This window comes from Balaenoptera borealis (genome assembly GCF_965194805.1).
Source record: "Balaenoptera borealis genome assembly, chromosome: 12".
Lineage (NCBI taxonomy): Eukaryota > Metazoa > Chordata > Mammalia > Artiodactyla > Balaenopteridae > Balaenoptera > Balaenoptera borealis.
Window position 1 is genome coordinate 36462265 of NC_138869.1, and position 21743 is coordinate 36484007.

Consider the following 21743-nt stretch of genomic DNA (forward strand, 5'->3'; position numbering starts at 1 on the left):
CAGTCCCCAGGCCTGCCCTTAACACTAGCATGGCGCCTGTGTGCCTGGCTGGGCACCCTAAGATGCTGGGGGAGCACCCCAGAGGGGCTGCTGATTCCAGAATGACAGGGCTTGAATGTCAAACCAACAGCTCCTACTTTTTCACTCCCTCCATCAGTCTCTTCTGCCTCTACAGTCTTTGATTTCTTCAGGGCTCCCCTCACCTGGCTTAGGAAATGAGCAGTGCTGTGGTTAAGAACCCAGGCCTTGTAGTCTAGCAGCCTTGTGCTCAGTCCTGGCTCCACCACTCACTGCCAGCTCTGTGACCTCAGGCAAAGCTCTTAACCCCTCTGAGCTTCAGTTGTCTGCTTTGTGAAATGGGTATATTAATAGTACTGACTTAATAGCAAGCAAGGAAATCATGCATAGAACACACTTTGGCACAGCCTGGCTCAAAATTGCCCTCAATATTATTACTGTTATGTTGTTACTGTAAAAGGAAGTTGTGTATCCAGGGAAGCCGGTATGGGGGTTGCCGGGAAAGCTTTCGAGTCAGATAGAGTTGAATTTGAATTTCAGCTCTGCCAATTAACTACCGGGTATGACTTGGGACAAGTCACCTCACTTCTCTAAACGCCTGCTTCCTCTTCTATAAAATGGGGTGATGGGATTGCTATGTGGAATAGATGAGCGAGTGTATGTGTGTGCCAGCATCTGGCACCAGGTGACCCCATGGCTCTTGGTACCTCCTCCTCCCCAGCCAGGGGTCCCTCATTGTCTACATAGTGCTTCCTTCTCTTCTATTTTTTTTAAAATTATTTATTTATTTATTTATTTATTTATGGCTGTGTTGGGTCTTCGTTTCTGTGTGAGGGCTTTCTCTAGTTGCAGCAAGCGGAGGCCACTCTTCATCGCGGTGCACAGGCCTCTCACTGTCACGGCCTCTCTTGTTGCGGAGCACAGGCTCCAGACGCGCAGGCTCAGCAATTGTGGCTCACGGGCCTAGTCGCTCCGCCGCATGTGGGATCTTCCCAGACCAGGGCTCGAACCCGTGTCCCCTGCATTGGCAGGCAGATTCTCAACCACTGCGCCACCAGGGAAGCCCCTCTTCTATTTTTAAAAAAAATTTTTATTGTTGTTTTCATTAGTTTAATCCTCAGATATCTTTTTTTTTAATTGAGGTAACATTGGTTTACAACATTATATAAGTTTCATGTGTACAACATTATATTTTGACTTCTGTATACACTATTTGACTTCTGTATACTCACCAACAAAAGTTTCATTTCCATCCATCACCATACAGCTCACCCCCTTTACCCATTTGCAATCCCCCCACTCCGTTCCCCTCCTTCTCTTCTTGACAAAATGGGAAGAGAAGAATTACACCTGGGTCAGGTGTGGGATGACCGACTTCTCTGTTTGTAGAAAATTGCTAGAATCTGTGCGTAGGTTGGGGCCCTGGCAGCATGTAGTTTATTTAGTAGCAATTCTGGAGGCTTTGTAGGGCCAGGCGGCCCCTTGCCACCCCTCTGCACAGCCCTGCTTTGTAAATTCAGGAGCGACCCAGAGCCCGACTCCTAAATGGTGGGGCAGAAGGAGGGAGCGCCTGGCTGGTAAATGAGCCTCCCCCCATCCCTGGGGGTGCTTCGGGATTTGGGGAAATGTTTGTCAGGTTAGACCCTCAGTAGTCTCCCAAAGGAGCCCTTCCCTCTATAGCTGGCCCGTGCTGGAAAACTCATGGGAACTTTGCCCCCTTCTGCCACAGGAACACTTTACTTCAGGAATAAAGAACATTTTTCTTTTACCACAAAACTGCCTTTGTCTTTCCTGGAAACTTTTATTGGCAGCCCTTACCACTGAGTCTCCAGTGGCAAAACCAAACAACCAAATCACAGGTTTGTATTTACTTCTTTTAAGTCAACTGCCATTGTTTATTCATTTTCCCTCTTGTGTCTTTGTAATTGAAATGAACTGCGTGTGATGTGGGGAGAAAGCTGGGTCTCTGAGGCTTCTGCCTCCTTTGTCAGCGCAATACATTCTTTTTCAAATGCACAGGCTTCTGAATTTTAATAGACTGTAGATAATGATACATCTGGTTGCATATTAATTGCTGAGAGTTAGAAATAACACATAATCACTATGTTTCAAGGTTGCAAGTGTACAGCAGTGAGAGCCAGGGTTTGTTATGAGCCTTTGGAAAAATCCATTGTTAGTGGGCATTTTTAAATTCCTGTCATTAAAAATGTGCTACAGAATGAAAACTGTCTTAAAGTTCAGTCTTGTGTTCTGCATGTGCACGAACACACACACAAACACACACACACACTTCCCAAGGAGTAACATTTTGAAGCTATTCATCTGCTCAGCTGTGGTGTGCGGGGCAACAGCAAGGCCGTATGCATCCATTGTAGATTACCTACCTCACAGTTTCCTGAACAGCATGCTTTGTACCTTATTTTTCTGCAAACCATCGCTTAGTGGGTGGTAAGATGTCAGCTGAAAGCCAAAGCAGGAAGGTTTTAAAATATTTTATTTTATTCCCAATTCAGTCAGTCCCTTGTGGCTGTGTGACTGGTAGCTTTTTCCATTTTGAATAATCAGGTTTCAGTGTATTCTGTTCCCAGTCGAGAGCAGACTGTTCTAAAACACCCAAGTGCAGTGTTCCCTGATTCTCAGTGGAGGCGTGTGCTGCTGAGGATGCACGTGGATCAAATGATTTGAAAGGATAAATCGTGCTAGGAGGGACAGCTGGGGTTACCAGGGAGCTCAGCAAATGTATTTTCTGTTTCTCTCTGGAAGTCACATCTCTGCAAGGCTTGACTGCTGAAAATCATTGTTCTCGTCGAGAACAGAAAGAGGAGGGGGTCCGTGTTCTTTTCCTGAAGACCTGGTGCCCTTGGTCGGATGTCCCTGTAGGTTTTACCCAGCAGCTGAATGTGGGATTCCTCGTCTCAGCCTCGTCTTCAGTCAGATGGCAGACCCAGCTGTTAGCTTTGCTTGCCTGCAACGTGTTTGATCATCTCAGATTCAGCTGGAACACGCTGTCCTTCCTTTGAGATTGAGATCTGTGCATCCTTTTCCATCTCTGTACCTCTTTTTCCTCTTCTGGGAAGCTAAGATAATGCTGAGCTTCAAAGGATGATAGGTAGATAAGAGAGAGGACATGTCAGTGGATCTGTGTATGGTCCTTTCTGGAAGCCAAAAGTAACATGTTATTTTTGGGAGAAATTCTACCTTCCACCTCTGACATGGCTTGAACACCCAGAATTCCTATCATTGCCTAATCCCAGATAGTAGTGGGATCAGGCAAGATTGGAGACCAGCTCTTTTAGCCCATAATTCAGCAAGGTGGGGTGGGGAGGGGTGGGTGGGAGGAGTTCGATGTAGACCTCAAGACCTACCCACTTGGGTGTACTTCCACCACTCAGGTTCTTATCTTAGGATTTCACGGTTGATGTTTTTCTCAACTTGGACGTAGCCTTGCATCTTGCCAAACCACTCCCAGTTTTGCTCTATCCAGCTGGAGCTTGACTAAACAGATGATAAAACTGCCGGAAGAAAGGGAAGGCAGGAATGTAGAATCAAAATGTGGTCTCATAGCAGCCCGAGTCCTCGGTGGCCAGAGCATGTCATTGGTGAGATAGTGGCAGGTAACATGGAGCACCAGCTTTGTCCCTGGGAGGCTCAGAGCAAAATCAGTGCTGCAGGGAATGAATGAGAGCAGGCTGGGGGGCGGGGGGGAGATCACACCTCTCCTTGGACATCACAGTTTCAAGGCAATAATTTGATATTTACAGGCAACAACTTATGGGACAGGCTTGTACCGAGCACATTACACACATGATCTCATGTCACCTTCCCAACAACCCTGTGAGAGGGTCGGAGAGCCACCCTCACTTCCCAGGGCATAAGACCAAGCCTGTGGAGGTTATATCGTTGGCCCAAGGTCATAGGGTATTCAGTTCATAGGGCACTGTCCTCTGGCCAGAAAGGTTGGTTCATATTTTATCCTTAGATCCTTTGCAAAGAATCAACACATTTGAGGGGCCAGAGTGATAAGAACTTTGTCACTTTCAGCAGAGGCTTTCTGCTCATCCTTAAACACCAGGGAAGCCTCAGCAAATGTCCTTAAAGTGCCCTTGAGGTCTGTACACACCAGTTCCCAAACCCTGAAGCAGAGGTGGAATCCCCAGTGCATTCTTCTCCCCCTACCCCTCCAACCCAGCCCAAGGGGAAGCCAGGGAATCCCTTTTACAGAGATAAACAAATACAGAATTTATATCCCACCCAAGGGTTTCCAAGAAGTCAATAGGAAATGACTGCCCGAAACCCCAGAACTACAGAGCCCTTCCTCTTGGCCTGTGGCTGTGATTAGGCCACCACTGCCACCTCCGGCTGACTTCTTGGCGTCCCCCACCCAGGAATGTGCAGCTCTGACCCCATTTTCCAGACCTGGAGATGGGTGTGGCGTGCTGTGGGCACATTTCTTCTGTGGCATTCTTGGCAAAAAGACATAACCTGATTCTACTCATGAGAAAACATCTTCTGGGCCTAAGGTTGGCTTCCCTGTAAAGGCCACAGAGGCTTGAGTCTGCTGGCAGCTCTCACACTTTTCCAGGAGGTCGAACTGTTAAAGCGCTTCAGCTCTGAGCATCTGGCCCTTTCTCCTTGACAGAGTAAGAGCTTTGCTTGATGATCAGAAAGCATATGTGGAGCCAGAGACCGCAGAGAGAGCTAAATATTTAGCTTCCTCTTTCTCTGAAGGTCTGTAGTGCCATGTCTGGGCATGACCAGAATGAGTTTCAGGCGATGGGCTAGCGTTTGCTAAAAGGAACTTATCGGGGTGAGGGTGTGCATTTCTCCTTCTGCCCAAGGTTAAGTAATAGTAACATCCTGTGTAAGAGAAAGTGAATGTGGTTTTCTACTAAACTCCAATATTTTAGGGCTATTTATTAGATATTTTTAATCATGGGCCAATTTAACCAGTAGCAGACTAATAAAATAAATTTGGGCTTGCTGCCAGGACAAATGTTGACTTACCCTTATAATGTTGACTGAAACGAATAACTTTGAAAGTAATTGAGGAGTGAAACCTTAGCCAAAAATACAGTGTCTGAAACAGTGGTTCTGTTTTATTTTACTGGCACTGCTAAGAGATTTTGTTCGTAACCTAGGCTGCTGTCCACCTCGGCTCTCGGAGAGTCCCATATTTTACTGAATTATTTTCCAAGGTTTTGTTTTGTTTTTTGTTTTTCGGCCCATAAACCACCATTCAGCAAAAATGAATATCCCCATGGCAGAGAAGAACAGGCTACTTTTCCAATGTGGGAGCAAACAGTCAATGATAATGAGAGGAATAAAGATAATAACTTGCTTGAGGTGCTCCCTCAGAAACAAAATGGTATGCCAGTAACATTTGCCCTCTCAGAGTTTGTAGTAAAATTAATTGCTCCAGCAGAGTAAACTGGATGAAATCCGTCTAACTCGCCCCACACTCACATTTCCTTCATTTTGCCATTCAGTTTATACAAATATTAGAGAGCGATAGTATTTTGCCAGCATGTGCTTTGAACTTGAAGGAAGCAGGGGAGGCCTGGAGGAAATGAAGCCAGGATGACCACATGAATTGTCATAAAGTGTGATTTCTTTCTCTTCTCATTTTTTTACTTGCATTTGATGGGAGCTCTGTTTGGGGCTGGAACTCAGCATACTTTCAGAGGCTTATGCCAGCAGCGTCTGAGCTTAGTCCAGCATCCCCCTCTGATGCTCCTGCCCTAAGCAACAGCCCCCTAAAAGCAACCACCTCACAGGCTGACCTTGGCCAGAGGCCATAGGCGCAGACTGGCTCAAGCCAAAACAGACTTGATATACATGGAATAAAGATCATCTCCCCAACCTTAATGTGTTCAGTTTTACGGCCCCAAGAGTCAATGGTTTAATCTGTGGATCTGTCCAGACCATTTTGTGATGTCTCCATCAATGCTTTTTAGCATTGCCATGAGGGGAGGCTGGAGAAATTGTCAGCTCCTCAACACAACAATCCAACACCCTGTCTACAGCTTGGCCATGAGACTGAACTAAGTCAGAGTGTCCTGTGGATTTTATTTATCCAGGCTCTCCTTAGTCCCCAGTAGCAAAAATACAAACAAAACAAAACAAAGCCCCCAAAAAGCATTTTTTTCTTTTAAAGAAGGAAATTAGGACGTTTTCCTTATAGCATCTGATGCAGAGAGAGTTGGGCCATTTCATCAAAAAGGAAATCTAATCTCCCTTGGATGCACAGTGCAAGGCAAACAAACCTGCAGCTGGAGAAAATAAACACAAGGGTGTGGCCTCCACCTTTGAGATTAGCCAGGAGGAAGGTATCAGGAATTCTTCCCAGAGCTGTTCCTGGTGGTTTGGCAGAGTCCACAAAGCCTGTGGGACCTTTGTTGAAATCACCTATAAGCATTTTTAGGGGGATATTATAGTTCTACTTTTGAAGACCTTTTGCTCACCTTGTGGGTTAGAAACCAATAATTCTGAAATGCGTTTGGCCTAATCAATGAAGCCAGGTTTCCGTTGGAATTTGGGCCTCATTATTTGCCTTTTAACTTCTAGTAACAAATGACACCAGGTCAGTTAGCTCTGTGCCAGGGAAAAGAAAACAAACAAAAAAATTTTTAATGGAAATTTTGGAGTTAGGAACAATTATTTCATTATTGTCTTTTTCTATTTCCAAAAAAATAAGATGAAGAGTCACTTGCAGGCTCCAAAGAAGCTCCCCTTCTTTGCTCCCCTCTTGCTCAGACAGCTCTGTGAAGGACTCCTCGTTGCTGCCTCTGTGTCCTGCATGCCCCTGTGTTCCACTGTGCTCTGCCTGCTGACCGCCTCACCTGCCCCACTCCAGCCAAGGCTTACTCTCTTGGGTGCTCTGCCTGGATCAACCTTCTGGTTCTCTCTGTGAAGCCAGGAGACATTCCCCCAAGGGTGACACGTGTACCCTTCAATGAAGCCCACTTTGCAGATGCTGGGTGAACACTTGCAGAGCTGAATTCCAGAGGATGCCCGTAGTCACAAAGGATCTCTTCCACTTATGTGTATTAATTACAAAGGGAGTAGTAGTAACTTTACAATGGAGAAATCCAGCAGATACCTCCTGTAGGGCTGTTGTAACAAAGTACCACAAGAGGGGAGGCTTAGAACAACAGAAATTTATTTCTTACTCTTCTGCAAACTAGAGTCAAAAATCAAGGTGTCAGTAGGGCCATGCTCCCTCTGAAACCTGCAGGAGAATTCTTCGTTGCCTCTTCCTAGCTTCTGGTGTTTGCCATCCATCTTTGGTGTTCTCTGGCTTGTAGACGCATCACTCTAATCACTGCCCCCATCATCATATGCTGTCTCCCTGTATGTCTCTGTCTAAATTTCCCTTTTTATAAGGACACCAACGATTGCATTTAGGGCCCACTGCAATCTAATATGACCTCATCCTAACCTGATTACATCTGCCAAAATCCTATCTCCAAATAAGGTCACTTTCACAGGTTCGGGGGTAGAACTTCAACATATCTTTTTGTGGGGGACACAATTCAACCCATTGTACCACCTTGACCAACTCGTCCAGGTTAGTGTCACCAGTTATAAGATACAGTGACATCATGTCCCCCAGATACGATGTACCAAGAAGGGCACATCACTTCTGTTGTATTCTTGCCAAAAATGCATAATCTGAATCCAATCATGAGAAAGCATCAGACATGTCTAAATTGAGAGATATACTACAAAATAACTGACCAGCGCTCTTCAAAAGTATCATTGTCACAAAAGCCTGAGGAACTGTCACCGATTGGAGGAAACTATAGTGATATGACAACAAAATACAATGAAAGGGTGGGAAGGCCTTGGCAGTAGGAGGTGTCAAGGGAAGTGAGAACATGAGAATATTTGTGGTGACCTAGAAGTTTGTTTTTCTTTTTTTTTTCAACATCTTGATTAGAGTATAATTGCTTTACAATGGTGTGTCAGTTTCTGCTTTATAACAAAGTGAATCGGTTATACATATACATATATCCCCATATCTCTTCCCTCTTGCATCTCCCTCCCTCCCACCCTCCCTATCCCACCCCTCTAGGTGGTCACAAAGCACCGAGCTGATCTCCCTGTGCTATGCGGCTTCTTCCCACTAGCTATCTATTTTACGTTTGGTAGTGTATATATGTCCATGCCACTCTCTCACTTTGTCCCAGCTTACCCTTCCCCCTCCCTGTATCCTCAAGTTCATTCTCTAGTAGGTCTGCATCTTTATTCCCGTCTTGCCCCTAGGTTCTTCATAACCATTTTTTTGTTTGTTTTTAGATTCCATATATATGTGTTAGCATATGGTGTTTGTTTTTCTCTTTCTGACTTACTTTACTCTGTATGACAGACTCTAGGTCCATCCACCTCACTACAAATAACTCAGTTTCATTTCTTTTTATGGCTGAGTAATATTCCATTGTATATATGTGCCACATCTTCTTTATCCATTCATCTGTTGATGGACACTTAGGTTCCTTCCATGTCCTGGCTATTGTAAATAGAGCTACAATGAACATTGTGGTACATGACTCTTTTTGAATTCTGGTTTTCTCAGGGTCTATGCCCAGTAGTGGGATTGCTGAGTCTTTAATAAATGTTTCAAGGTAGCCCTCTCAGCTCTCAGTTTCCCAGCCACATGGACCTTGCCCTATTCTGGCCTATATCAGTTGAGAATTATTGAAATTCAGTAGTGGGACCAGGTTTCTTCTAATTACTGTTGATTCTAGGTCATGTCTGCCTCTTCAGTATCCTTTCTCACTAGGTCCTCACTAACAACTGAAGTAAAAATCTCAGATGGCACCTGTCTGCTGCAGTTCAGCATTCACTAGTACATTCGCAAAACTGTTTTCTGTCCATTGAAATAAATCTTTGTATTATGGAGCATTTTGACCCCATACCATCTTAAAATCAGATTTCTACCCCTTATTTTTGACTCAGTAGTACTTGGAAGTGGAACTCAGGATCTAAGCATTTTGAATGTCGCCTAGTATAGTACAGGTGCTGTCAGAAAACAGTATTTTGGAAATTAATTTTCTAGAATCTTCTACAGTGTCCTCTACTGAGCAAAATACTTAATTGAAAATTGGGGGATCTCCAGCAAAACTCATGTTCCTTTTTCTAATGAGCAGGGGAAAAAAAAAAGGCCTCAAGCCCTCAAGAATGGTTTCTGTATTTGTTAAAGGTCGAAAAAAAGCAAAAGAAGAATAATATTTTGTGACATGTGAAAATTATATGAAATTCGAATTTTAATGTCTATAGATGAAGGTTTAATGGAACATAGTCACATTCACTTATTTACATACTGTTTATGGCTGATGGTAGAGATGAGTAGTTGTGACAAAGGCTGGACAGCCCTCAAAGCCTAAAATATTTAACCATCTGGCCCCTTACAAAAAAGTTAGCCAAGCCCTGGAGTAGGGCATGGGCTCTGGATCCAGCCTCCCTAGCCTAGGTTTAAATCCTAGCCACCTTTTTTAGCTTTCCCCATCTTTAAGATGAGGATCACAATAGTGGCTACCTTGCAGGGCTGTTAGGAGAATAAATTAGTAAATATCTGTAAAGCATAGAGAAGAGTCCCTGCAATGAATATGAGCTCATTATTATTATGTAATAATTCTAGAGCTTCTCCATCACTCTGAGATCGTAACTTCCTGTTTAACATGAGGATGATGAAAGCCTCCTAGAGGGTTACTGTTGGATGACACATGACCCCTGGGTGTGCAGTTCCCAGCACATCTCCCGTCACACAAATGTAGCCCTGCATAAGGCTTCCTGGTGTTTCTAAACATTTGAAAGACTTTTTTTTATGATTCCATCAACTCATGGGCAAAAGCATCTGCTAGCACAGTTGTTCCTCACCTCTCTCTTTCTCCTGGCCAGGTGTAGGGCATCCAAGAGCAGTGCTGCCCTGCAATAGAGCAGTCAGTCCTGCACTAATGGCTGCATTTCTGGCCCCTCCTGGGCCATGTTTGTGACTCAGTAAAAGCAGAGTCTCAGGGAAGCTACAGACGTGATGTGAAAGACTCTCCTACTGCTCTCCAACCCCACTCTGGCTGCAAAAATGAAGTGCAGGGAGAATGAGTGAGGGTTTCCTGTATGCCACATCTATTAGAATGGAACTATTTTTTAAGGAATAAGAAATAGTGCCAAATTATATTGATATGATAGGCATTTTCTTACATTGCATATAATGTGCTTTGGTTTTTATCTTTTGGGGGGAAGAATAAGGAGAGGATAAGAACTGTATCCCCTAGGGAAGGAATATTAAAATCTATTTAATTAAATCTCACATTAAAAATAAAATTACATGGAGTGCTTTATTCTCCTTTGTTTGTAATTCAAGCACAAGAGATATTTAAAATTGCTGAATCAATTCCTTTATGAAAAATATGACCTCTATACCTTTCTTCATCCTCTCCTTCCCTTCTTCCCACCTTTTCCTTCTTTTTTCCCATTCCTTGTCCTCTGGAAAGATGAAGAGAAAATATTTGATAAAAGTCAGTACTCATTCATGATAAAAATTCACAGCAAAGTTAGCACAGAAGGAACTTTTTCTACTCGATAAAGGGTGTCTCTTCCATGCTTTCAGCAAATACAATACTTAATGATGAAACCTTCATAATAATTACTTTATAATTCGGAATTAGACTATGGTACCTGCTATTTCAGCTTGTAATCAACAATATATGGGTAGTCCTAGCCAGTGCAATAAGACAAGAAAAACAAAAAAAGCTGGAAGGTCTGGAAAACATGCAAAAAGATTGTTATTCAGAAAATACTGCCCACACAGAATACTCAATGCCTTTTTCTTTTTTGTTTTCTTTTTCTAACCTCTTTAGTGAGATGTCCTCCTGCCCTGTCTTAAAATTGCATAGTGAGGGTGGTGTCTGCACTTGAAACAGGACACTTCATTCCTGGGGTTAGCAGTGACCTTGCCCAGCTTGGTCTGGCAGCTGAGTTGTTGGATTAGGAAGCTTCTGCAGGTTGTGTTCTGTCATCTCTCTGTAAAGCCTGAAAGCATCCCTCTTATTGCATTTGCTAGTTCTCAGTAGAGCTATTTAACTAGAATCTGGAAACATTTTCCCTGAGGCTCCTTTTAGACAGCAGTAAAATGTAGCTCGAGACATACTGAGTAAAATGGAAAAGAAAAATCAAATTAGGCCAAGAATTTTTTTAATCTCCTATTCTCACTGAAGCCCTCAAGGAGAACACCATAATTTATATTTGACTCATGTGGGTCAGGCATAAAGCCTCCTCTATAGATTCAATAACCTGTAAATGTTCTGGTTGTGAAATTGCACCTGCCTGCTTTGCTGCATCAAGCACTAAATCATGCAGCAGTGGTTTCTGTTTTGATTGTTCGTTACTTGGAAATGTCAGATTGCCAGAGAGCAGCCCAGTGTTTACTTCCAAATGGGCAAAGCCTTAGGAACGGAGTTTTAATTACAATCTCATGTAGCAACACTGCACACAACTTGCAGAGGGGCCAACATTTGCACTGTGCATACATCTTATAGCGGTGCAGAAAAACACCCATCTGACTGGCTCATGTAAAATGGGCAGCAAAGTCAGCAGAACCTTAGAAAAGATGACACAGCAAGTGGAACAGAGCCGAATCTTCCCTCATCCTGCCAAGCATGCAGGGCTCCCTGCCCCTTTTTAAAGCAAGAGAAGCCAATTGGCGTTTGCCCTTCAACTTCCCTAGTTTGATATAGAATCTATGTGACCTAGCAGATTTAGCCGTTAATAAAACAGAGACCTAGGAGTCAATGGGCTCTGAGGTACGTGCAGGATTATCTGAGACCAAGTCCTGATCCCCTAGGAAATCCCCCATCTTCTCACTTGCTGCAATGCAGTTTGTGCCACCGAAGGTGGTATATCACAACTCTGGCATTTCCAGCCAAAGCAGGAGCCATTCAAGAGATGCTCAAGAGGCTGTGTGTGTGTGTGTGTGTGTGTGTGTGTGTGTGTATTCAGTATGCCCGCTGGTAGTGGAGCTCTGACGTAAAAAAATATTTTAAAAATCCTCCTCTGGGCACAGATACTCAGGAGCCAGGCACTGGACAGGGAGCATCCTTGAAGGGCGCTGTCACCTAGAAGCAGAAGGGCTATTGGATCTTTCTCTTCAGCATTTAAATAATTGTAATGCGATGTCTCTCATGTTGAGAGATTCATCCTTTGCATTTTGGAACTAAGCCTTCCCAGTGTTCGGAGAGTTTCCTGCTGTCTGTTCAGCTCAGCATACCAAGAGGCCGGAGAGGTACCCGGCAGCCCAGATTGATTCTCCGTCTTGGAAGTATTTGCTTCGAGAAATCATGAAGTCACTCCTGGCCATGTTGTGGAATTGTTTTGTGCTTTTTAAAAGGCCTTTTAATTTTTCTATTTGAATGCCAGAAAGGTTGGGTCTGTTTCAGAGAATGCTTCTGATTTCTGAGGCTGGCAAGGGCATAAACTGACATGAGAGTTTCTCGGCAGAACTCCAAATTCAGGCAAGATTTTTCCAAGCACCTACTATGTTCAAAACACCCTGCAGGGGTATTCTGGAGAATCTGAAGTTCTGGCTTAACTCTCAAAACTTTGAAGGCAATGGCTGAAAAAGAAAGATGAGCATCTTGAGGCTCCCTTTGGAAATGATTGAGTTTTGCCACAACCATTGGCAAGTTTGGTTTTTTCCATTAAAATTTGGTGTCTTCATGTGCTGTCAAGCATCTCCTGCAGGTCAGATGGAGCTTAGGAAGATAAGGGTAACTGTTCTCTTTGTCTTTGGAAAGTGTTTTGTCTGTCGTCTCTCTCTTTTCCACAGCCTGTTGTTTTTATTTATGTAATTCTCATCTGCAGAGTCATTGGTATGGGTAGGCTCCCCGCATCCATCAGCTTGGTTTGGGGTAACTTGCAGATTTGCACGTTTTATGTGGAAGTGATTTTCAAAACTTGTGGCTATGTATAGTATAAAAACTGATGCTCATGGTAGGGTTTTCTCTCTATACATTTTCTTTTGCTGTCTGGTTGTTATTTATAACTATTAATATGTGCATTTCAAATATACTGTAGATACAAAGATGCTTTGTTAAGAGCCTAGCAATAGAATAACTTCTTTAAACAATATTGTTTTAATTTGGTGTACTTAAAAAAAAAAAAAAGGATTTTTCGTGCTTTAGAAAAGCCATTGCATATTAGAAATTTGGAGAGCGGCTTCAGGTAAGTTGGAGAAAAGGTTTTTTAAAAAGATGAAACCAGAAGCATCAAAAGACAACTTCCTGACAAGGTCATTGGATGGGAAATCTGAGGCAGCTTTTCCCTACAGGAGGGGTTGAAGAGAATGATGCTGTTTAGTAGAAGCCTCTGATTTAAAAGCTGGCAGATATATTTGGGGTGAAGGGAAAGGAGAGATCCCTGCCCATTTGCTGTCCACTCAGAGGCTGCTTCTGTTGACATCCCTCTGCCATTTCTCCTTCCCTGGCTCCTCAGCCAGGTCACCTCCACACAGCTGGAGTGAGACAGAGCACTGTTTACATTCCACAGATCGGTGTGCAGCCAGCAGCTTGTGGAGTGGGACATGACTGTATAGTGGAGTTATGTTGTCTTCGTAATTGACCTTGACATTTTCCTTTCCTTTTTTTTTAACCCTACAGGAGCCTAGTAATAAACGAGTCAAACCTCTTTCCAGAGTCACATCCCTAGCAAACCTCATCCCACCCGTGAAAGCCACACCGTTAAAGCGCTTCAGCCAAACCCTGCAGGTAAGAAGGACACGGTGGGCTCATGTTTGCAGAAAACCACGTTGTGTGGGAGGAGACATCCCTGTCCTACCTAGAACCTCCCCCGGTTTCAGATTGACATGAATCAAGGCTTATTTCAACGGAAGAGAGCAAGTGAGGGGACTGAAAGGAAGAAAGAGATGTTTTCAAGCTGTAAACTGGTGTCAGGCAGAGTCCCTCAAGGTGTAACTGGAGGAGTCATCTCTGTTGGGCTCCTCACAATTGTATTTCACAGTCCTGTGCCCCATCCAGATGCGCTATCATAGGTTTTGTCCTAAAATATCTATGGGCCTCCCAAGGGAACCAGCACATGATGTTAGTTGGAGAGCAGGAGAGCCTAGTGATTTAGACCAGTGTCTGCAAACTATAGCATGTGGGAGAAAACTCAGCCCACCCCCTGATTTCTTATGGCCCTGGAGCTAAGAATGGTTTTTACTTTTAAAAATGGCTGGGAAAAAAATAAAAGAGGAATGATATTTCATGACCCATGAAAATTATATGAAATTGAAATTTCGGGGTCTATAACTAAAGTTTTGCTGGAACACGGGCATGCCTAAATGTTGATGTGTTTTCTGTAGCTGCCATTGCACTACAAAGGCAGAGTTGAGTAGTTGTGAAAGGGATCATATCGCCCACAACACCAAAAATATTTACTATTTGGCCCTTTACAGAAGATGTTTGTTGACCCCTGACTGAGAACAAGGGCCCCGGAGTAGAAGAATCTCACTTCTGTCCTTGGCTCTGTCACTCAAAACTTTGTCACCTTGGGCAGATAACTTCATATCTCTCTAGGTCTTGCTTTTATTCCTCATGGATACATTGGGGGATGATGCTACCAGCTCCTTTATAGAATCATGGTAAAGATTTACAGGAGAGTGCATTTAAAGGACTTAGCATAGTGCCTTGGCCTGTAGTTAGTAATCACTAACTTCCTAACCAGCTAAGGTGTAAATATTAACTACTATAATAATTCTTTGGTTAACAGGTGGTTTGTAGTTCTTGTTCGTAAACTCCTGATAAAGTTTATCTTTTAAAGTGAAAATTGAGATTTGTCTTAAGGCCTTGGGCCCAATATGATAATCATAAAAATCCTCTTGTAGACTGAGACCCACGAAAGTCATGCCATGAAAAGTCTCACCTTGTTCAGCTGAGGAGTAGTCTTGAGTCTGCCAGTTTCTTACATGTCCTGAATACTTTTGCTTAGCGGTATTTTTATCTTGACTTTCTGAGTCATTAAGAAAATTGTGGACCAGGGAATTCCCCGGCAGTGCAGTGGTTAGGACTCTGCACTTTCATTACCAAGGGCATGGGTTCAATCCCTGGTTGGGGAACTAAGATCCCACAAGCCGTGTGGTGTGGCCAAAAAAAAAAGAGTTTCTAAAAAAAAAAAAAAAAAAAAAATTGTGGACCAGCACCCAAGGTTTATGTCCCATGCTGTGAAATCTATGATTTGAGAACTGTTTGAAGTCTCCCTCACCCACTCCGGTCCTTGTTGCCACACCATTCAGCCAACGTGCTGTGACTGTGCACAGCCCCAGCTCTTCTCCCCACTCTCCTATAGGTGCCGTCCCTCACCAGTGCCGATCCCTCCCTGCCCATTCCTCTGTTAACTCTGCTAATATTTCTCCCGAATGAACACCTCATTGTCTCATTAGCTATGGGTTTGGCTCTGTGCTGGAATCTCTGGGCCCCTGGTTATCCCCTGATCCCCTTTGTGGGAGAATGGAGGAGAAAAACAATAAGGTCGTCTTGGGGAGCCAGATGAAGGTCTTTGAAGCTAGTGAAGAAAAGTGTGTTTACCTTCTCTCCCCAGTGACCAGTCCCTAAGCCCTCTGGCCAAGTTCATCACAGGCTTCCACTGGAAGATCATCACTGCCCTAGCCCTGCACATCTGGTCTTTTGCTGAGTTCTGCTTTTTGAAAATTCTTTAGCCTGTCTCTTACCATTTCATGCTTTCCTTCCCGTCCCAGTGGCTGTGGCTCAAGTTCACCGTAGTTATTTCAACCTCCGTGTTGCCAGCCATCTCTTCCCATTGTCTCTCTGAGGAGAGTCCACCGTCTGCCCCAAGAAGGCCCTCACTCATTCCACAAGAGTTAAGTGGGCCCTCATCGTGCACCAGGCTCTAACTCCTGCCCTCACGTTGCTTACATCCTGGATAGAGCTGCCTTCTGGCAACTTTGTGGCCACATCTGGCCCTCGATTGTGTTTTGTTTGGCTGCACATTGTTTTGAGCTAACGTTTAGAAATCAAAACAGTCCATGTAAGAATCTGGACTTCTGGCTTCTTTTGAGGAATTGGAAGGCCTAGCAGTGCTGGGCCTGTGTTCCCACATGGCACTTATGAGCTGTACCTAAGTAGCCAGCCAACTGTCATCTACAAATGTCCCCACTTCTCCCAGTTGTCCTCCCAACACCTGGCCTCTTTGCTCACTGCCATCAGCTTGCCTGGCCTGTAGACTCCGTGTTTATGCTCATGGGTCCAGGGAGAGCACTGTCTATGCCTCCTCACCACAGCCCAGCCCCGACTCAAAGCACAATGCTTTAAGGTCTTCCATTGTCATACCTTCAAAATCTTTCCTTTGGCTTCCCAGGCAACTTTTATTTCTTTTCTCCTGTTTCTGCCCTACACAGATCCCACACAGGGAACACTGCAGGAAATATTTGATCACCTTGCAAATTTGCATTGACCTAGAGAACTGGGACAGAAGGAAATCAAGCCATGTCTGAAATCCAACAGACTGAGGCCAGGCAAAGATGAGAAGGCCAGACGTGAGGGGGGGAAATCTGACAGGTGGAAATTGGTTTCTAAAACCTCAAAAAAATTTTTTGGCAAAATAGTTTTTTATTTACTCGTTTAAAATACGATAAATAGCTAACTCCAGGTTCCATTTATTGGACAGAAACAACCCGGTAGAAACAGAATAATTATTCATAATGGTTATGCACATGAACATAGAGAGAACTTGAACAATGTCTTTATGCTGTGAGTGTGTCCTTGGTGGGGGGAGTGGTCAGCAAATGGAAATATGTCCCTGAGGTTGTATGCAGAGTTAGACAGCCATGTTTGCAGGATGACCTGCGAAGCACGGAGAATGCCGTCTTGCCCCCATGTATCTCCCTGTAAGTCACCTTGGCACATGCAGTGCAAGTTCTGCAGAATTATTTCCAGTCCTAGCATCCCAATAATTGCCTCCTGACTTTATTGCTTCCTTCCCCAGGTGGAGCGGGATAGGTGTTAATATAGCCTGAGGAGCAGGGAGGATTGGCGGGGGGAGGGAGGGAGAGGCCCCAAAGGAGTGCTCAGTAGGCCAACTTCACATCCTTTCCCATTTTGCCTGTGGTGGTCTTGATGCCCATTCTAAGAGGGGAGAAACAGAAAACAAGGAGTACAGCGCTGCCCCAAGCCTCTCGGTAGTCATTCATTCCTTACCCATATGTGTGTATTATTTTTTTCTACTTCCCAAAACAACTCATTGCTGTAATTGAGCAGGTTGCTTCTCTGTGGCAGTATCCCTTGTCCCTGGCTCCTGACACCTTAGAGGCGTACACATCCCTGCGATATCCAGTTAGGTCTCTCAGGTTGGGTTCCTTTTATCATAGGAGGAGAGATGAGTTAGGCCCAAACATGACGCTTTCATCAATAATAGAACATTTAGCAGTCCTTCCTCTGGCTTCCTTGGAGGCCACAGGTTAGCCCAGGAGGATATCGAGAGAGCGCGGGGCTGGCAGCCTCTTCCAAAAAGCTTAAGAGCCCAGTCACAAATGTGAGTGGTCCTTGCAGCGGCAGTTCAGCAAGACACTGCGGGACTTGTTCTCTGTGGCCTCCCTGCCCCCCATGCCCCCTGTGGACTGGGGGCTCAGGCCTCAGCACAAAGGCAGCACTTGTGGAGGTCAGAGAGGGAGAGCCGACTGCACGGCGCTCCATCTGCTTGTGACCAGGGAGGTTAGCGCTGCTGGTAGACGGGAGCACAGAGGTCTAGATCCCTCTGGGCCTATAAATCCCCTCACTGGCCTGCCCAGCTCTGGAAGGGGCTGGCGTGTGCTCACTCCTCAGGTGGAGTGACGAAGGCGAGCTGCCTCGGCCGGTCGCTCGCTGAGTCCACCTCCCCGCCACGGCCGTGCGGCTGGGGGACTCGTTTAGGCCGAGTCCAGGACGTGCTACGGGATGCCGGGTTCCTTGCACCGTAACTGAGCCCTGCGTTCTCTTTGAACATGAACTGTATTTCTTTTCCATTATAAAGTGTATGTTCATTACGGAAAAATACAGAAAAGAGGAAAGAGAAAGATTCCACTCCCAAACAACCCCTGTTAATATTTTATAACTTCCTTTCAGTGTTATTCTAGGTCTATCTATGAAACTTACACACTCTGGACCTAATTTGGTGTTACAGTCTTTCCAGCCTTATCTTTGTGTCTTCTGTTTACCTTTGGATTTAAATCTCCCCCCGTGGCCCCCACGGACTGTGGATGATCAGTTTTTCTTGTATCTCTATTGGTCTTGGCCTCACATATTTCCAAGTTACGCAGTTAGGTGTATAAAGGTTCCTCTTCATCATTGTTACACTCTCTTGGGGGAATTGTACCTTTTATTAAAATTAAATATTTCTATTTATTTCTTTTAATGCTTTCTGTCTTGGATTTTATTTTGTCTTTTCTTTTTTTTGCATTTTACCTGGTGTATCTTGTTTATCTCTTTTATTTTCATCCTCCCTTTGTCATTTAGCTGGATGAAAGTTTTATTATGCCTTAAGGGAAGTGTTATATCACAGTTATTCTTGGAAAATATTTTAATGGACTGAGTATATATTATTCCAACATGATGTGATTTATTTTATATAACCAGTCTCCTATTAATGGTTGTAAATATTTTAATATTATTAAGTAACTCTGTGTTGAATTTTTTTTATGACATTTGTCCTATTGTTTTTTTTTTTTACAGTAAGGCTAGATTTTAAAACTATTTGTATTGATTATCTGAACATCAAAAGGCCAGGCTATTCTTAGTACACACTCACATAATTCAATCAGTTTATTGGCTGTATTTGTCTTTAAACTACATCACAGGTATCGTTCTAAAGAATGTATTTATCTTCAATATAATCTTTTTTTAAAATTTATTTTATTTATTTATTTTTGGCTGCGTTGGGTCTTCATTGCTGCACATGGGCTTTCTCTAGTTGTGGCGAGCGGGGGCTACTCTTCATTGCGGTGCGCGGGCTTCTCATTGCAGTGGCTTCTCTTGTTGCAGAACACAGGCTCTAGGCGCGAGGGCTTCAGTAGTTGTGGCACGCAGGCTCAGTAGTTGCGGCGCATGGGCTTAGTTGCTCCACAGCATGTGGGATACTCCAGACCAGGGCTCGAACTTGTGTCCACTGCATTGGCAGGCGGATTCTTAACCGCTGCACCACCCGGGAAGCCCTTATTAGTTTTTTTTTAATTACCCACAATCCTCTTCATAGTTGCATTTTACAGTTAATCACCTTGAACTTGTTGACTTCCTCAATCAACTCTTCTGACCATAATGAATTTTTAAACTTTGTATTATGGAAAATTCCAAACACACAGCAGAATAGCAGTATACCATGAATGCTCATATGCACACAATCTCTAGGCCTCTCCTGGAACTGTAGAAACTACTTCAAAAGCACTTACTGTTCGGATGAAACATCTCGCAGGTAAATCTCATCTTTGGAGGACTTAACGGGTAATCAAGTGGGAAACTCAGGATGGCAGGAGAAACCCCAAACTCAAAACAGGTGTCTTCTGGGCCCCTGCCACAATTCCTTCCGGAGGATTCAGTGTTAATTGTTCGTACTCGGCCATCAGCCTCTTGAGCGCCATCCCCGCCATTGCCCGGCTCGCCTCCTCAGTGCTTGTCCCTCCCGCCCAACCTGTCCTATTTTTTTTAAAATACCTCCTATTGGGCTTTCTTTTCTGATTATGTAACATCATTTTTAAAAATGAAAAATATAGAGAAGCACAGGAAAGGGAATAAAAGTTCTTGTAATCCCATCTTCCCATCACCAAAAAACTTCTATTAACATTTTGGTATCTACTCAGGCAATCTTTTCTTTTACTATATACTTGTGTGAGTATTTTTTAAAAACAAAATTGTAATCATACTATTTTTTAACTTGCTTTTGTCTTAACAGTATAAAATAACCTTACAGTATAAAGACATTTTCATGTCATTAAATATTTTTCATGATCTCAATTCTTAATGGGTTCATATAGTATTTTGTCAAAAGGATGTATGTTTATTTAATCACCCTTCTATTGTTGAATACTTAAATTGTTTGCATTTTTCCACCATTATAGATAGTACTGCTTTAAACATCCTGATCACAAATCTTGTATATGTCTTTATTTCTTCTTTCCTTACATTATATTGCCAGAAGTGGAATTCTGGTCAAAGAGTGTAAACACCAAGCCATCTGATAGCACTAGTGTTAGGCCTCTACTTTTTTTTTTTTTTTTTAATTGGAGTATAGTTGATTTACAATGTTGTGTTAGTTTCAGGTGTACAGCAAAGTGATTCAGCTATACGTATACATATATCCATTCTTTTTTAGATTCTTTTCCCAAATAGGTTATTACAAAATATTGAGTAGAGTTCCCTGTGCTGTACAGTAGGTACTTGTTGATTATCTATCTTATATATAGTAATGTGTACATATATGTTTATCCCAAACTCCTAATTTATCCTGCACCCCCACACGTTTCCCCTTTGGTAACCATAAGTTTGTTTTTGAAGTCTGTGAGTCTGTTTCTGTTTTGTAAATAAGTTCATTTGTATCATTTTTTTAGATTCTACCTATAAGTGATATCATATGATATTTGTCTTTTTCTGTCTGACTTCACTTAGTATGATAATCTCTAGATCCATCCATGTTGCTGCAAATGGCATTATTTCGTTCTTTTTACAGCTGAGTAATATTCCATTGTATATATGTACCACAACTTCTTTATCCATTCCTCTGTCGATGGACCTTTAGGTTGCTTCCATGTCTTGGCTATTGTAAATTGTGCTGCAGTGAACGTTGTGGTGAATGTATCTTTTCAAATTATGGTTTTCTCTGGGTGTATGCCCAGGAGTGGGATTGCTGGCTCATACAGTTGTTCTATTTTTAGTTCCCACCAGCAGTGTAGGAGGGTTCCCTTTACTCCACCCCTTTCCAGCGTTTATTGTTTGTAGACTTTTTCATGATGGCCGTTCTGACTGGTATGAGGTGATACTTCATTGTAGTTTCGGTTTGCGTTTCTCTGATAATTAGTGATGTTGAGCATCAGGCCTCTACTTTTGATATGTATCTGTCTTGGACAGAATTGCTTCTTTGTGTTCTTACATCCTAATTCTAGACTCATAGTCACATTTCTCCCTCTCTTTGGGCAAGGGTGCAAGGGTTTGTGTTGGGCCTGGAATGGCTCAGAGATGATGAGGATGAAGGGGAGAGAGGACATTTCAGGTTTGAGGAAGGAGTGTGGAAAGACTGATGCCATCTAGATCTGAGAAGTAAGTAGGAAGAGTACCAGCATATGTGCTTAATCTCCATGGGCTGGCAACCATGATTTTCTTCTCCAAGGACCTCAAATATCACCCCTTGATCCAAGGTCATATACTTTCTACAGCTGATAAAATCTTTGGTCCTAAGTTATTTGGCAGATGTGGAGAATGAGCTCAAGGAGTAGAGGTGTGTGTGTGTGTGTGTGTGTGTGTATGTGTTGGGGGAAGCAACCAGAAACTGTACTTATTGCCTGTCTGGAAGGTAAGGATGTAGTTGAGGAGTAACCTGTATTCCGTGTTAAAAGGAACTCCTGATTTTCTGCTGTTCTTTACTAGTCCTGCAATAATAATTAAACTGTTGTAATAGTTGACTATTGCAATTTAAAGCTTGTCATTTTAAATTTAGTACTAACATCTTTCATTAGTTCAGTATTTACAGCATCT

At 43.3% G+C, this 21743-nt stretch overlaps 1 protein-coding gene across 5 annotated transcripts in view; it reads left to right on the top strand.

The window, feature by feature from the left end:
- The window catches only part of ARHGEF3 (Rho guanine nucleotide exchange factor 3), a 307479-nt gene that overhangs the window by 252958 nt on the left and 32778 nt on the right, over positions 1-21743 (top strand). For 4 of the 5 annotated variants that reach the window (XM_082344797.1, XM_082344798.1, XM_082344796.1 and 1 more), the window contains one exon: positions 13671-13778. In XM_082344797.1, the coding sequence (XP_082200923.1) occupies positions 13671-13778 (108 nt within the window). Of the gene's footprint in view, positions 1-8324; positions 12783-13670; positions 13779-21743 lie in introns of those variants that run through there. The other variant, XM_082344800.1, reaches the window with a different exon arrangement.